The following is an 18,645-nucleotide window of genomic DNA, read 5'->3' as shown; positions in this document are numbered from 1 at the left end:
CTGGTCTTGTCAGGAATACCACACATTCTCTGATTTGCCAATGAGCCTCATCAAATATGACAGGGAATTATGAGAAACAACTCAGAAAAAGAGGGTGAGAATGGTTGCAGAAAGTGAAGAATATAATCGATGTCACTAAATTGTACAGGTAGAAACCGCTGAGTTGGTACATGTTTTGCTGTGCATATTTCCAACAACAACAACAAAATAAAATCTACAAAAAAAAAAAAGACAGGAAATTCTGAACATCATGAGACCAAATGCTTGCAGAAACTGAAATCAACAGAAAGAGATGAGCAAAAACAGCAGCTGTTTCATCATCAGGGTTAAAACACATTTCAGGTCTGAAAAAAATAATGGTTTAAGAGACTATATTTTATGGCATTGATGCAAGTGTATGTGTGTGTATACATATATACATACATACATATATGTAGATATATACTCAGAAGGACACTTGCTTTGATTGTAAATCATAATATGGCTTTTTGGGATTAAACCACAAATCTTTACATAATTAACAAACAGTTTGTATTTGTAAACTGAAAGACACCCAGGTTGAAGTAAATAATAGTTCTTAAATCAAAATGCACTGCAGGGACAGGTAGAAGAATGCTTATGAAACACTAGTCTAAATGGGCCCAACTCACGAGTCATCAATTACCAATTTAAGGCCCCTTACCACAGGGAAGTTTGATGAGTTTATTATGCAGAAAACAAAAAGAGAAGGCAAGATTCCCTCGGCCCATTTGCAGGTAACTTACAATAGCCATGATTGTTAGCATGACACCAAACACCCATATGTTTTTTAAAAAACATCATCAAATGAGCCAGTTAACATTTTTTAATCACAACTAAAGACATAATCCATGGCACTATGCACTGAATGAGGATCATATCTATAGAGATATAAACTGCTAACATTTTAATACAGAAAGATAAATTTTAGAACTTAAATTTTCACAAGAGGTTTTATTATTATAAACCTTTAGTAAACACATATTCACAATCCAAATATACATATGTGCATGCCTGAAAGGACATATGCTAAAATATTAATATTAATTACTACTGGGTAGTGAAATTTCAGTTGATGTTTTACGTGTGTGTCTATATTTTCCAATATTCCTACACTTTGCATGCATGACTTTTAATAAAATTTGCAAGCCACATGAATCTGGACATTTTTCAATGATACAGAAAACATTATTAGCTAAAACAATACTTGGAGCCCTGGTGGCATAGTGGTTAAGAGCTAAGGCTGCTAACCAAAAAAGGTCGGCAGTTCGAATCCACTAGGTGCTCCTTGAAAACCCTATGGGGCGGTTCTCCTCTGTCCTATAGGGTCACTATGAGTTGGAATCGACTCGATGGCAACAGATGAAAACAATACTTCAGTGAGCAAATCAGTAATTAATCATTATTAAAATATTAAACTGATGTGACAAATAGATGCACTGTTAAATTGTGTAGTACAGATTTTTAATTACTAATTTGGCTCATTTCTCATTGTTTTTCAAATGGTTAATTTAAAAAAAATCCTTAGCAGATAATGCTTGGCAGGGTTTCTCAACTTTGGCACAACTGATATTTTGGGCTGAATAATTATTTGTTGTAGGCAGCTGTTCTGTGTAAGTTGTTTAGCAGCTCCCCTTCCCTGGCTTCACCCACTAGATGCCAGTAACACCTCCTCCTCAGTTGTGGTAACCAAAAATGTCTCTGTTGTTGTTGTTGTTGTTGTGTGCTATCAAGTTCATTCCGAACCTATAGGATAGAGTAGAACAGCCCCATGGGGTTTCCTAGGCTGTAATCTTTACAAGAGCAGATCATCAGGTCTTTTCATACACGGAGCGGAATGGCTGGTGGGTTTGAACTGCTGACCTTTTAGTTAGCTGCCAACTGCTTCAACTATTGTGTCACCAGGGCTCCTAAAAATGTCGCTAGACATTTTCAAATGTCCTCTGGGGGGTAAAATTGTTCATGATTGAGAATCATTGTCTTAAAGTAACAGCAGACAAATCAGTCTTTAAGCAGTTGTTTTCGTCCTAGATAACCTGCACCAATTGTCCTACTACTCTGTCACCAAGAACTAACTGAAGCTTCTTTACTGCTTGTTCAAGCTTATGGCAGATAACCTTTGAATCATAATAGTTAGCTGATAGTTGCTGGCTCACAATGAAATAGCTGTTTTTCCTCTTCTGAACTCAGCATGGAAAACTTGGAAACAATGTATGTTTCCCACTAAACTTAAACACCAAAGAAGGTGGGGAAAACACAAAGGAAAAGACTCCTTTAAATGTGAAAGACCATCCATTGGCAGGAAAAAAATTTTTTTTTCACTTGGCACATCCTTCTTCAAGCCTTTCCTAAATCAGAGAGAATTAATGCCTCTGTCCTCTGTGTTCATAAACACTTTGTATATATGTATCGTATTTCATTTCTACTATTTGTTCTTTTGACTGCATTTTCCACTAGAATGTGAGCTTTGGATAGCAAGCATTTTGATTTTTTTCATCTTTGGTTGCTTGGTTCATTCATTCCTTTGTTAGTTCACCAAATAACTCATACATATTGTTAGTAGTTAGCAATGTGTTTGACTTAGAAGGAGCCCTGGTGGCACTCTGGTTAAGTGCTCGGTGCTAACCAGTTTGAACCCACCAGCCACTCCGAGGGAGGAAGATGTGGCAGTCTGCTTCCATAAAGATTACAGCCTTGAAAACCCTATGTGGCAGTTGTACTCTGTCCTGCAGAGTCACTATGAGTCAGAATCGACTTGTGCTAATTCCCGAAGATACGGAGATGAACACATTAAAGGCTAGAATGTGCTAAGATGGAGGTATGGAAGCACATCAAAGAGGTATTTAGGCCAAAATAGGTGTGTTAGTCCTAGACGAAGTGACTTAACAGGGTGATACAGCAAAGGTGCTGGGGGAAAAAGGAGTGGGCATACTAGACATAAGGAGTTCCATGGGTACCATTCCAGGGACTGTCCTGCCTCCTACTCCTTGCACAGTGGCTAGGGGATCATTTCTAATGAAACCTTGATTAGCAAATGGAAAAATGAGGAAGCAGCAGAATGAAGCCAAAGTGAGCAAGCTGAGAGAGTGGTAGAGTTGCCCTTTAGGGAGCTTCAAGCTCAGGCTGTAACATGCATGCTTTCATAGCAATCAATAGCTTTGGCCAATCTCAAGGCCACTGGAAAAGGTCAGCTTGTATCCCATATTGCTTATCTTATAGCTTTCCTACTTCCTGGTGTTTGGGCATAACTCAATAATAACTTATTTATGGAGAACACTTCCCTGAAAAATTCTATGTGAGGAGTTATTACTAGAAGCAAAGATGGTGCATTTTATTTCCTGGTTCTTAGTAGACTTTAATAAGAAAAGCAGACATTGAGTTGATTTTATTATTTTCATTGTTAACTATTACACTGTCTTAGACTTCTAAAGGGCAACATTCAGCGTGCCATAATCAATTTTGAGAACTTCTAGAAATGTTTTTAGAAACACTCCTGATATTTTTAAGTTTTGTAATAGTAATCTAAAATGTATATATATTTTAAAACCATTTATACTAGTAGACATTTTTATCATGTTGGCAAATTTGGGTTTTCTTTAAACTACGTATGCCATTATTACATACTCCTTTAGTTCCTTATGATATAAAATTTAGCTTTTTTATACAAGGAACAATCATATCAGAAAAACAGGACATTCACTTCTGGCCCAAAGAAAACAGTCAAACAGAATACAACATTTGATAGGTGCCATCTTTTTCTAAAGAAGAATTCAATGATGTCTGTATAACACCGTAAAGTCTGCTCTCTGGGACAGCTGGGGAATGAGGTATTCTGGTCAAATGTTCTGCTTAATAGAGTTACCATATATTTTACATGGATAACCTATTTTCAAAGAGTTTGAACAGATCAAAATAAACCTAAGGCTATGTGTCCCAGCTGAGCTCAAAGAGAATTTATCTGGGTGTATGTGATTAAATAGAGGGAGTTGGTGGGCCCTTAGGGCTCTATTTGCAGGAAAGTATTTATGCTGGTACTTTATTTATTCTGGGCTTCTAGGAAAAAGAAGATACATGCCTAAGTGCCTAGACAAAAGGGAGGAAAGAGGGCAACTGAGGGGTTTACAGTATTAGCATCTTCTTCTGGTCTCTAGAACTTTTAAAATATTTTACAACCTCCAAAGAAAAAGGGATCAGAAGAGAAGCTAAGGGAACCTTTCATGAAGGGTTCTGTGAAACAGAATAGGCAACTTCTGCGTAGAGCATAATACCACTACAGTACTTCAAGGATTGTTAGTAAAACTGGAGCAGTAGGAGACTGCACCCCTGGTCCAGACATAGGCATATTCACTGAGGGCAACCCTAAGAACTTTTGTGGGTAAAAAGCATTAGTAGAGGGGAAGTGAAACTTCAGCAGGAGAGGAAGACTGGGGCTTTGTTTTGTTCAAAGCCATAGTCCTTGGGTGGTGCATATAGTTAATATGCTTAGTTATTAACCAAAAGGTTGGAGGTTCATGTCCATTGACTTCAAAAGGCCTAGTGACCTACTGCAGAAAAATCAACCACTGAAATATCTATGGAGCACAGTTCTACACTAACACACATGGGGTTGCCATGAGTGGGAGTCCACTGGATGGCAACTGTTTTTTTGTTTTGTTTTGTTTGTTTTGTATTACCATCACATTGAATAGTAGGCACTCATTAAATGTTCTGTGCTGTTCAGTCAATTTTCAATTCATAGTGAGACCAATAGTCTGTCCGCCGTCTTCAATATGCAAAGGGCTGTGCCTGCCATCTTTCATGATATAGGAAATAACTTCCTGTCTTTAAGCTACCTCCTTATTTAGGTAAGCTTCCTGTTTCTGGCCAAGTTGAGGAAAACAAGAGACTGGGATTGTAGAACCAGCTGAAACTCACAAGAACTAGAGCTATCATACCTAACATATGCAGAACCATTGACTCTATCCTCTGGGTGACCCTGGAACTCTTCTCCCACAGGACAGAACCAAACTTCAGTGGCCCAAGATAGGGGAAGGCTTTCAGAAGGGAAGGATCTGAACCTAAGATCTGGTTTGAGAGACCCTCCTTTTTAGACTGTGCCAGCGCAGAAAGGCTGAACTGACCCATGCCTTTTCAGGCCAGACCAATCAGCAAGCTGGCCCCACCTCGAAGCATTCCTGAAGACCCCAGACCTGATTTACTTCACCCATGTAAACCCCTTGGGCTATTGTTCTCGGACCATCTTGTCAACGCAAGTTCTGCTGTGCTACTTTGCTTGGTCAGTCAAATAAAGCTCCTTTCGCTTTCACCCATTTAGTGTCTCTATGGCTGTGCCGAGTGGACCTGGAAAGGTCTGGTTACGTTTTGGGTGAGCCAGCCAGGAGGGCATTGCTCAGTGTATAGAGTGGCCTGCCTGGGAGCGGAGGAGAAGACGCAGCGTGCACCAGAGATTTCTCCAGAGGGACTTCACCCCCAATCCCAGAGATGGACCTGTCCTGAACCCAATGGCGGCCCTCAGAAAGCGAGAGAAGAACGTCAGAAACACGGGTAATTTATTTGGGACTTGGTTAATTTGCTTGGGACTTGGTTTGTAACTCAACCTGATGCTATTTAGACTGGCCCTGAGGGCTCCTTTGGGGTCTGGTATTTGAGCAGGAAAAGGGAAGCAATAAGCACTAAGTTGTTTAACCATTAAGTTGTTTAACTTGTCAGTCACTAGCTAGTTTTGAAATCTTGGTATTTTAGTTTGACTAGTCATTTTGTTTTAGATAGAAGAACTTGTTTTAGGTAGAAGAAAATGGGAAACACTGGGAGCATCCCTAAATGTTCTCCCTTAGGGTGCATTTTAAAACATTGGGATAAGTTTGGTTATGACCCCATGATGAAGAAACTCAACAATCTTGTAAAATCCTTATTCAAAAAGATGCTAGGAAAAAGCCTTCAGCCCTGTATCAACAGGAGAGGATTCTTATGATCCACTGGTACCACCACAGCTGCTCCCTCCACACCCTCCAGCGCCATATCAGGGTCCCGGAGAGGCAGTGGCTGCTGGGACCCCAGAGGCAGGGAGGAACCCCTCTCTCCATCCCATTCTAGGCAGGGGACGCCCTATCAGGTTCCTGATTTGACCCAACAAGAGCCCATATGTGGACAGAGCCACGATCAGGGAGCAACAGGGCAATACCCTCTCCGGCAGACCCCAAATGGCCAATCCAGACCAGCCAGCGGCCATGGTGAGGATCTATATCCCCTTCACCACCCCTGACTTGTACAACTGGAAAAATCATACCCCAGGTTACTGTGAGGACCCAGTCAAAATGTATGAGTTGTTCACCTCCGTTTTCAACTTCTTTGACCCCTCATGGGCAGACTGTCAGTCTCCTTTAACCTCGGAGGAGAGACAAATGGTGATTGAGAAAGCCCAAGAGGAGGCCTAGCGCTGACAGAACCATCAGCCAGGTAACCTGACGCCTCTGTCCCTCTCTGGGACCCTCACTGGAAGCCAAACAACGGTGATGAGTATGGTAGGCTCACTCAGTATCCATATTGTTTACGTGTGGGGCTTAAGAACGGGGTCCCAAAGCAAAAGAGTTTAAGTGTAGTTTATGAAGACAGACAGAAATCAGATAAGGACCCCTCTGCCTTCTTAAAATTTCCTCCACCTTCAGACAGTATACGGACTTAGACCCAGAACAGTGTGAAAATATCAGGACAGTTAATGTTATCTTTATTGGACAAAATGCCCCAGACATTAAGAAACTTCAGAAAACAGAAGGAAGCATTACTGTGAATATTAGGTGCTTAGCTGAATTGCCCTTTCAAGTTTATAACAATAGAGAAAAGGAGAAAGAAAAGGCACAAGATGCCAAAAGACAGGTGACCTTGGTGGCCGCAGCCTTACAGGGAGGTCCTCAGAGGCAAAGAAAAGGAGGGCCCCAGTGGGTGGGGCCCACAATAAAGCCTACTTGGGCAAAGACCAGTGTGTCTACTGTAAAGAAGAAGACCACTGGAAGAGCACCCAAAGCTGTTGAGGTCTAACATGGAAACCACTTAGCTGCCAGCCCTAAGTTTAGAGGAAGACTCTGATTAGAGAGAACCACAGGCAGGCTCTCCACCCAAACCTCTGGTTATAATGAATGTGCAGGGAAAACCAACTAAGTTTTTGGTAGATACTGGCACCACCCACTCAGTTTTAACCCACCTAGTGCGTCCAACCTCTAAGAAAAAGATTTCTGTGGTGGGAGTATCAGAGAAAGACGACACCCGACCTTTTCTCCAGTCTTTAACCTGCTTTCTCCCAGGAAAGGCAAAGACCCTGACCCCACTCCTTCTTGTATATGCCTGAATGCCCTGTCCTGTTGTTGGGGAGGGACCTAGTAAACTACAGGCTGAAATCTATTTTGAGCAAGGACAGATACATGTTGATGTTCCCGCTGAACATGGTTGAAGGCCCGTCTCCTGTTCTGCTGAGATATGGAGCCTCACTGTCAGGGGAAAGTGTTCTTCCTAAACCAGTGTCTAGAAAAGAAAATTAATCCTATTGTTTTGGCCAGGACACACCCACAACGTGACCTTGGTACTGGTCAAGGTCCAACTGCTACCCAACATCACACCACCACCGGTCAGACAGTACAGACTGAACCAAGAAGCCCAGGTGGCCATTCATCAACTCAAGGAACCAGCCTTTGACTACTGCCAATCTCAAGCTCTTCACCAAAGGGAGCAACTTCATGGAAAGAGGACAACACAAGGTGGGCTACATAATCACCAACCTAACCGCAATTCTAGAGGCAAATGCTCTCCCTAGTGGTACCTCAGCTCAGACAGCTGAGCTGATCGTCATGATACAGGCTCTGAGACTGACAAAGGCAAACAGGTGAACGCATATACCAACTCAAAGACGGCTTGTCCCAGTTATTCAAAGAAAGCAGGGGCCCCATTTCACAGCCCAGATGACTCAGTCACTACACACCTTGGGATTGAGTGGGGCTTCCACAGTGCTTGGAGGCCTCAATCCAGTGGAAAAGTTGAAAGAATAAACCAGACCATTGAAACATATGTAGCTAAGTTGTGTCAAGAGACCTAGAATAAAGTCCTCCCTATAGCTCTTTTTTTTTTATATATAGCTCTTAGCTCTGTTGAGGCTAAGAGTTGCTCCTAGAATTAAGTTCAAGGTAAGACCATGTGAGCTTGTTTATGGACGGCCCTATAATGACTACTAGAGACTCAGGGGTCAACAATATTAGGACCCTACAGAACAGAGTAGAACTGCCCCATAGAGTTTCCAAGGAGCACCTGGCGAATTCAAACTGCTGATCTTTCGGTTAGCAGCCGTAGCACTTAACCACTATGCGGCCACAGTTTCCTGACAATATTCATAATCAAGGTAAACTGTTTATAAAACAGTACCTGTGTCTTGCGGGGGAAACACTTGTGTCTCTCCATAGGTATGCCAGTCCCACCTGGCAGACTATTCCATTACCAAGCCCGGAAGCTGGACATTCGTTAAAGCCTGGGACACTAAGACCTTGTCTGAGAAACAGAATAGTCCCTATGAAGTGCTGATGTCGACACCCACAGTTGTGAAGGTCAACTAGAACAGCGTCTACATTCACCACACGAGAATCCAGTGGGCTCCTACACCTGACCTTGAACAAAAGACCTCGCAAAACAACAGCAACTGAGAGGCTGAACTAATAAAAGGGTTGCAGTGGCTTTTCAAAGAAGACAGTCCAGATAAGTGACACTCATACAACGGCAAGTAGTTCGGTTTCCACTTTGCTCAATGGTTGATCCGTGGTGCATAAGTATTAGCCTGCATGCTGTTTGTTCTAATCTTTCACCTTTTCTCCTTACTGTGCCTACACAGTGGGAATTTAATCACTTTTCCTGCTCTTGATAAACTCTTGAAACCTTTAGCTACTTTCCAATGGACTAAACTGCTGCTGCTGGAGCTCCTTGTTCTAAGTAAGAAAATGTGGATCTTATTAGTTTGTTCCTCGTTTTAACCCATGTGAAAGCTGCTTGGCTACATCAACTCAAGCAAAACCTCTTGTCTCCTCCTTTCAACCCTGAAATGGCAAGTAGTTGGGTATCCACTTTGCTCAAATGGGTTTGGCCAATAATAACTCTTGGATTAATTATTTTTGTCATTAGCTTTTTTGGACCCTGCCTCTTACAAGTACTTATTCAATTTATAGAAAAGCGTTAGGGGCCTCAGTCCTGTATATTATTTAGTGTTACAGACCTATCCCTCCTGAACCTGTACAAGCCAGACTTCAGTTCTTACCATCACCCCTGTCCAGCCTGAAGCAGTTACAAAAGAATGATCTTCGTCCCTACTTCCAATGAGAGTCAAGATTTGGTATGAATAGCCAAATCCTAAAAAAAAAAGGAAGGAATGAGACCAGCAGTCTGCCTGCCATCTTGAATAGGCAAAGGGCTGTGCCTGCCATCTTCTGTGATATAGGAAATAACTCCCTGTCTTTAAGCTATTTCCTTATTTAGGTATTCTTCCTGTTTCCGGCCAAGGTAAGGAAAACAAGAGACTGGGGCTGAAGGACCCACTGAAACTGGCAAGAAGTAGATCTGGCCTGCCTGACATGCACAGAACCATCAATCCCATCCTCTGGGTGACCCTGGAACCCTTCTCCTACCAGACGGAGCCAAACTTTAGTGGTGCGAGATTGGTGGAAGGCTTTCAGAAGTGAAGGGTCTGAACCTAAGATCCAGTCTGAGAGAACACTCTTTTTAGACTGAGCAAGCACAGAAAGGCTAGACTACCCCCGGAGCACCTTTTCAGGCCAGACTAATCAGCAAGCTGGCCCTAACTTGAGGCACTCCTGAAGACCCCAGACCCGATTTACTTCATCCATATAAACCCCTTGAGCTATTGTTCTGGGAACCATCTTGGTGACACAAGTCCCAGTGTGCTCCTTAGCTTGGCCAAACAAATAAAGCTTCTTCATTCACTTTCACCCATTCCATGTCTCTATGGCCACACCAAGCAGACCTGGAACTATCTGGTTAAAATAGCGAACCCATGTGACAGAGTAGAGCTGCTCCGTAGGGTTTCCTAAACTGTATTCTTTATAGGAGCAGATCACCAGGTCTTTCTCCTTCGTAGCCATTGGGTGGTTTCAAACAGCTAAACTTTCAGTTAGCAACTGAGTGTTTATAATCATCGCGCCACCAGGGCTCCTTACCCAGTAGTTTTGGGCAAATGTCAAATGCTGAATATTGATGGCACGTTTTTAAGCATGTAGGAGGTGACTCCAGATATACTTGTTGAGATTTTGCACAGAGCTTGAGTCCTATTTCAGCAAGTGGGAGTAAAGAAGAGATAACTTGGGATATTTGGGTTGTCACTAAGGTGACCCCCATCTGAATTCACAGGTGATGAGACCTGGAGACATTTAGCTTACAAATAAAATTATATTATTCAAAAGACACATCAAGGTCTTACAGTTTCTCAAGATCTTCTTCATAATATTAACGACCATTTTATTGGCAAACAAGCAAAGGCATAAACTCACAAGGCATCTAACAGATTTTTTGATGATGGAGTTCTACATAACAGAGTTTACAGTACTGATTAAGTCTAATTTGTTAAACAACATATTTGCTTTCTTAGAGAAGTCCACCATTTTTACACTTGCACTAAAATTTCCTTTAAATGTTAAGTGCTTTGTGAGTTGACGGTGTAAAAATGTGTCAAAATAACTTGTCTTCTTGGGTCAGGAATTATATATATGATCTTTTTATGCAAAAATTAATCCTCATTTCTTTAAAGGCAAATTGCCCTTAATGAATGAATAGAATTTTCTGTGTATTATCAATTTAGTCTTTTGAGTCTAACTAAATGCAGATGCTCACACTGGCGTTCCAATTATCCTGTTAAATTTAGACATGACTGAGGCCTTGTACAGGGGAAGATGGCTTAAGAGAGAAGAGAGTTTCTCAAAATTAAGTATCTCCATAAGCCAACATGGCTACACAGGGAACTCTCAGGCAAGTTTAGATTTCAAAAGGACATAAGACAGAAGGAAGAACATTACTAATTGAGAATTAACATAAGTGGTTGTCTTAACTCCCCATGTCATGCTGGCTAAGCGAAAATTGAGGCTTAGTAACAATCAGACACTTGCCTCTGAGCCTTCGTCTGGTTTTGATACTGTGGTTCTAAAATTCCTCTCTGTTCTAAGATACCCATGTCCTCTTGGGTACTTACTATATCTTGTTCTGCTGTTTCTACTGTCCACATTTGACTTTTCCCAATCTGGGAGAACAGTTCACTCTAAATGATTATGGCCTGTTCAGATGGTTGACCTTTAAGTAGCCATAGCTCTTTTGAGTTTGTAAACCATTTCAATTTTAAACACTTTAGGTTTTATCTTGAAGCCAAGGGGAAGTCATTAAAAAATCTTAAACAAGGACAGAAAAATTATCTTGTTTTGTTGTTAATTTCAGTCTGACTACAATGTGGTAACTGGATTAGAAGTTAGAAAAAGATAAGAGAAGTAGACACAGGTACCAGTCAGGAGATCAATGTAAGAGTTGTGCTGAGTCATGGTGGAGCCCAGGAACTGAAATAGTATCAGTGGGTCTGGAGAGAAATGAATGGATTCAAAAGATATTCAAGAGGTAGAATCAATAAGACAAAAGAATGGCATAAATCCCATGACTTATAGATATCACTTAGCCTCCTAACACTTGGCCATTTTAATGCTCATCTAAGAGCTGTTCAATAAAAAAAAATTTTTTTTTTACTGTTAAAAAATAAGAATTAAATGTTAAAATTCATTTATCAAATGAACAGTAGTAAATATTTTGTTGAAAGGATATCTGCTAGTGTGACTAATAGTAATGGTAACATTTTATTTTTAAGTCATATAATGGATGTAGTAATTCTCTCAGGCCTTGTTCCTGTATTTCTAGTATATGAGACATAGATTGAGGACACATACACAACAAATATTTATTGGGCACCTGGGTAACATATTGTTCTTTAAAGAACAAAACAAAGACACACAGAAGCAGCAGGACACTGACAGATTCAAAAGAGAGAAAAAAGTATTTTCTGTCATTTATTTGGAGATCTGAAAGTTACTGAAGTATAATACTTGCCTCAAACACTTTCCCAAAAGCTGAAATTAATTTTTATGCTTAAGCAAGATACCACATGGTGGTGAAACATATGAGGTTCACTGATTTTGAATATTCTATTTGAAGTATCTCAAAAGAAAAAGACTATTTGTGCAGTCAACTATTTGAGCTAGGAGAATGAAGCGTAAAGGAGGATAAGCAAAAAAGATGTTTACACAATACATAAATATGAAATTTTGTTTTATTCCACAAAATATTCAATTTAAAATTAACCCATTGTCATCGAGTTGATTCCGACTCAAACAGACCCTATAGGGCAGAGCAGAACTGCCCCGTAAGGTTTCCAAGGAGCGGCTCGTAGATTCGAACTGCTGACCTTTTGGTTACCAGCCAAGTCTCAACCACTGTGAGACCAGGACTCCAATTTAAAATTAGGGGTTATTAATTAATCATGCCTTTTTTTTTATTTATATGTAGCTTTAAGAACTCAGATGAAATCTCAGAGAAACTAACCAGAAAGTCCTAATTCAGAATTTAGACATGTTCCCAATTATACCAAATTTTATACCAACATTCATATTGAATATCTTTAATATCCTTTCCAGTTGAGTAATATATAATATAAATGACATTAATAATTAATATTAACAGCATCTCATAAAGATTACCTGATTTTTCTTTCATTAAATGAGATTATTTTGTCAAAGGTCTTAATCCATAATGTCAACTCCTTTTGTTTATTTCCATTTTTGCCATCTTTTAGAGGCGATCTCTCTGAGGAAGATTTTTTGGTATGTGCATTTTGTTTATGCTAGACATGCCAAATAGATCTCCCAAGATGAAACTCTGAGTTCATTTGGAAGTAATTTTTGGTAGCACATGAATCAGAACTCTTATTTTCTTCTCAGCACTACTGGTATTTTATTGTTTCCATCTATAGTCCAATATGCTTTTAGCACTAAGAACCCTGAGGCCAAACACACAAAGCACTAAGAAAATAGGAACTTCTGGCAATTACAATTTTTGTCTCTCTTTCAGGGTTCTTTCCTTCCCTGGGAGAGTGAAATCACTTTATGAAACAAGAACATGGTGAACAGAAACGATTGACTGAAGTTGGTGATGTTGATTTAGGAGTTTTAGGCTTCTAGGTCAGATGTAAAACCCTTAAACTTGTTCGTCAAAGTCGTTTGTCAAATTCCTATGGATTTTTCCAAATGTCACTTTCTCTCCAGAGGCTTCTCCAGCCACCTCAGGCAGTTAAGCAGTTTTTCCTTTGCATTACTATATCACCTTAACATATACCCATGGCACAGTGGTTAAAGAGCTTGGCTTCTACTCAAAAGGTCAGCAGTTCAAATTCACCAGCTGCTCCTTGGAAACCCTGTGGGGTAGTTCTACTCTGTCCTATACAGTCACTATGAGTTGGAATCAACTTGATGACAGCGGGCTTATGGCAGCACTTAGCAAATAATATTGCATTTATTTGTCTGTCTCTCTCCACTGGTGGCTAGAGAGGGACTACGGTCCTCGTTTTATCTCTGGCCTAGAACATTACTGAAATCAAGTAGGTTCTCAAATAATAACAATAACAATTGAATGGATAGATGGAGAATAGCTAATAATACTCTACATCTGCACAGCATATGCTATAAGGTAATTTCACATTGAATTTCTTATTTCATTCTTACAACAGACCAATGAGGAAGTTATGGCAGGAATTATCATCCACATTTTAGAGATGAGAAAACCAATGCCAGGGAGGTTACATGACCAAGATCAAAACAGCTAATACGTTGTACACCTTGTTCTCATGTTAGTAAGTTGATAAAAATTTGTAGGTAAGAGTAATAGTAGTAGTTACATGTTTAAGGCAAGGATGTTCATGGCTGCCAAGGACTGTACCAGGTAAGTACTTCAGATGGCTGACACATTTTAGAATGTGGTTGGTTACTTGTTTTCAAAGCCCGGAAACTCAATCTTAACAGGTTCTCAAGAAGTTAACTTAAATGCCCATAAAACTAGACATCAGAATGCCAAATTATTTACAATGAGAAAGATTTGAGACAAATTCTTTCCCTGTATTCAAGCTACATGGGCAGTGAAGTCAGTCGAGAGAAAAAGACAACAAAATATAGCCTTCTATATGTTTGTAATATGCATAATTCTGCCATCTCTGAAATTCTGATCAAGACTCAGACTATTAAAGAGGACTAAGTTCTTAGAGTGCAATTACTCTCACCTCTTCATTAAAATACAAAACAAAACAAAATGGATACTTAGATAGAAAGGATAAATGACTTACCTAAAGCCACATAGCTTGTTAGGGAAGCACCAGGGCACAACATTAGGTCTTCTTAACACGGATATCTTTACATTTTTAACAAGTTAAGATTTAGAAGATTTTATGGATTAAATTGTGTCCCCCAAAACCATGTGTTGGAATCCTAACCTCTACACTGGTGGATGTAATCCCATTTGGAAATAGGGGTATATTTGTTATGTTAATGAGGCCATATCACTGTAGGGTGAGTTTTAACCCAATCGCTTTTGAGATATAGAAAGAGTAGATTAGGCACAGAAATAATAAAAAAAAAAAAAGGACAAACTAAGGAAGACAGATGCCACATGAAGATGATTTAGGAATCCTGAGGCTGCAGAGGCTGAAGGAGACAAGGATCTTCCCCCAGAGATGACAGAGAGAGAGCCTTCCCTTAGAGCCGGTGCCCTAAATTAGGACTTCTAGCCTCCTGAACTGTGAGAAAATAAATTTCTGTTCTTTAAAACCATCCACCTGTGGTATTTCTGTTGCAGCAGCACTAAGAATTCATACAAGAATGGTCCTTAGCAAGTCTTAGCAGCTGAATTCTATGAATACACGTAGGCTGTAACATAGGAATTATCCTTGCATATATGCTGTAACATGGGAGAAGTACAACAGAGGTGAGGGGACACATGATGTGACAGGTAGTGTTTTAGGGCTCAATCCATGTTAGAACAAGGTACTTTTTAATGAAGATTGGCAATATTAATTATATATAATTCTTTTTAAATTTCTATACACCCACAGTGATGTTACAAAAACAATTTGTTGGATTTATTCCTTCGATGTGTCAATATTTTTTTTAAATTACTGGAAGTGTTCCTGTTGTATTTATAGCTTTTAAATTTTAAAGATGTTTTGACCATTTTCACTTAGCTTTCTTCCCATTTCTAGTAGAACATATTCCGCTAGTTACTGGACAGCTAAAAATTAAAATATTAAAGAGTAAAAACCAAAGATGAAAATCAGATAATATCACAGCAAAAAGGGGAAAATGAATTTATTAAAATTTTTGGTGTAGCTTCTATTACTAAAGCTGTTTCTCTAACTGTGGGAATGTGTTGTAGGTTATAGCTCCTAGGTTAGCAGATGAAAACAATTTGCTTTCCATAAACATAATTGCATTTCAGAAATTGTGCAATTCAAACCGAAATAAAATTTTTTCATGGGGCAACACCATTGAGGGAGCCTTCTTAAACAATAACTGCTTTGGGAATAGAAATATGCCTCGAACTGCAACTAATTGGTTTGTTAATTGATCTTCTCTGCTAAGGGTAATTGCTTGAGTTCCTTCTTTGAAATTACTTGGACCTTTAGCTGTTTGAGTTCCTTCCTTGAAGTATATGGACTTTTGCCTGTTTGATAGCACCTCTTTACATGTCCTTCTGTTACCACCATAATCAGAGCCTGTGCTTTTCCTTCAGCTCCTTCTGTGGATGCAGAGGAGATGTACTTCCACAGGATTTTTACAGCAAAGCCTTTGCTTCCCTCTAGGATCATAACTTATACCCTAATTTCCTGCCTCCAATTAATGCTGGTATTTACTGTTATCCCCAAGAGTTACAGTTTAAAACAAGAGCCCATATACTAAAAGAAACTTTAGGTATTCAAGTTCATTTACATAGTCCAATTCATAATCAGTTTCTCATTTAGGCTATGAAAGAAACTTGTTCATAAATCACAACATTTTTAAGTATTAAATGAAAGACGATTTGAATATTTTTTAAGTTAGGTGAAATTCAAATATTATGTTGTGCAAATATCACTGTTATTTAAGAACCAAATCATTCATTGTCGATAAAGTTTCAGTAGTATATTTCCCACATGCACATAAAGTTAAAGATAATTTCTTTAGGCCCCATTATACATACATGTCATAGGTATGTAATATCTGTCATTTCCCGTTATAGGACTATAACATGAAATCGATACAGTCAATAAAAAAAAAAAGTCAATAGGTCCACAAAATGCCAACAAAAGAAGTTATTTAAAAATAAAAGCAACAGGCTTTGTAATGCTTTGAGATGTATCACTCACCAAAAACAGAGTTCGGAAGTTGCTGAGATCACCAAAAAACTCTTCTATGCTCACTGCCTTCGAGTCAAAAACGAAGTATTCGCCAAGATTCTCATAGAGCTTCAGCATGTTGTTGTGCATGGTGAATAGTTTGTCATATTGGTCTCTGGCATTCTTTGTAAAGCTGTAGCTTTGTGTTAAGGAAAATGATCCAATTATATCTCAAAGGCAATCAATAGATATTAACACTGAATTAAACTATCATTTCTGTAAATATTTGTTATAGTCATATTGGTTAGTAAGTTTTTGAGTATCTATATATTCAGCAGAACTCTTTAATGTAGAGCCGTGCAGACAGGAAATACCTAGAACATGTCTGTTAAATGAAAAAACGTATAAGTACCAGAAAACGGCCTTGTATTCTATGAATGAGGCAGAGTAGAAACAACAGAAAAAAACTTAGCATGTATGTGTATCTATATATCTTTTTTGAATACACATATTCTACATAGATATAGATATAGCCAACCAGTTGCTGTAGAGTAGGTTCCGAATCATGGTGACCCCATGTGTGTCAGAGGAGAACTACGCCTCATAGTGTTTTCAATGGCTGTCATGTTTTGGCAGTAGATTGCCAGGCCTTTCTTCTGAGGCATCTGTGGGTGGACTCAAACTGCTAACTTTTTGATTAGTAGCCCAGCCCTAGAATTTTAATCATCCAGTAGGCTTGTTAAAACACACATTGCTGATTGCTGGGCCACAGCCCAGGAACCTGAGAATTATCATGTCTAACAATGCTGCTGGTCTAAGGACCACATTTGGAGTAGTGCTGCTTTAGAAAACTAAATAACTAAGTAAAATAAATACGCAATTGTCTTGAAAATTTCGACAAATAAGTAATGATGATAATATTAATAATAACCACCATGCATCAATCAGGGTTGTCCAGAGGAACAGAACCAAGAGAGATTTATCTTAAGGAACTGGCTAACAAGATTGTGGGGGCTGGCAAGTTGAAGTTTGTAGGGCAGACCAGCAGGCTGAAAATGAAGCAGAATTTTATACTGCAGTCTCAAGGCGTAATTTCTTCCTCTCCTGAAAACCTTAGTTTTTGCTCTTAAGGCCTTCTAATGACAGGATGGAGCCCACCCACATTATAAAGTGTAATATCCTTCACTTAAAGTCAACTAATTGTAGTTATTATGTGTTAAAAAGCAAAGATGTCACCTTGGGGATTAAAGTGCACCTGACCCAAGCCATGGTATTTTGAATCACCTCATATGCATATACGAAAGCTGGACAATGAATAAGGAAGACCAAAGAAGAACTGATGCCTTTAAATTATGGTGTTGGCAAAGAATACTGAATATACCATGGACAGCCAGAAGAATGAACAAAATTGTCTTGGAAGAAGTACAGCCAGAATGCTCCTGAGAAGCGAGGATAGCAAGAGACTTCGTCTCATATACCTTGGACACGTTATTAGGAGCGACCAGTACCTGCAGAAGGACATCATGCTTCGTAAAGTAGATGGCCAGCAAAAAAGAGAAAGACCCTCAACGAGATGGACTGACACAGTAGCTGCAACAGTGGGCTCAAACAATGGTCTCTAACATAGCAAAGGTGGTTAGGATGGCGCAGGACTAGGTAGTGTTTCGTCTGTTGTACGTGGGGTTGCTGTGAGTCGGAATGGACTCGATGGCACCTGGCAACAATTGTGGATGTTAATACATTTATAAAATACCTTCAAAGCAACACCTACAATAGTGTTTGATCAAATAACTGGTTATTATAGCCTAACCAAGTTGATACATAAAACTAACTATCACGTTCCATTACCAACGTATAAAATAAACCTAATACACCCACTTCTCATTTACTGACATGGTCAGGTTCCAAAGACCAGGTCACTATGCGAAAATTGGCATTATGCAAAAATGGAGATGACCATATCATATCACAAAATGGAGAGTGACTAAATCATTACAATATGGCCAAATTACATCATTACAATATTCCCAAATTACATCATTACTTAACTGCCAAACCACTGAGAATCATGGCCCAGCCAAGTTGACACATAACAATAACAGCCAGCTTTACACTTGCCGCATACACCTTGGTATTCATTACTGTAAGACATACGTCCTTAATGGGCAAAATAGTCGGAGAATAGATTATTTACCATT

At 39.4% G+C, this 18,645-nt stretch overlaps 1 protein-coding gene across 10 annotated transcripts in view; it reads right to left on the bottom strand.

Moving 5' to 3' along the window:
- Positions 1–18,645, bottom strand: part of DIAPH2 (diaphanous related formin 2) — a 940,735-nt gene that overhangs the window by 247,426 nt on the left and 674,664 nt on the right. For all 10 annotated transcript variants that reach the window (XM_064277942.1, XM_064277941.1, XM_064277943.1 and 7 more), the window contains one exon: positions 16,478–16,642. In XM_064277942.1, coding sequence (XP_064134012.1) covers positions 16,478–16,642 — 165 coding nt within the window. The remainder of the gene's footprint in view (positions 1–16,477; positions 16,643–18,645) is intronic.

The sequence above is a fragment of the Loxodonta africana genome, chromosome X, assembly GCF_030014295.1.
Source record: "Loxodonta africana isolate mLoxAfr1 chromosome X, mLoxAfr1.hap2, whole genome shotgun sequence".
NCBI lineage: Eukaryota > Metazoa > Chordata > Mammalia > Proboscidea > Elephantidae > Loxodonta > Loxodonta africana.
This window is presented reverse-complemented; position numbering and strand designations above follow the sequence as displayed.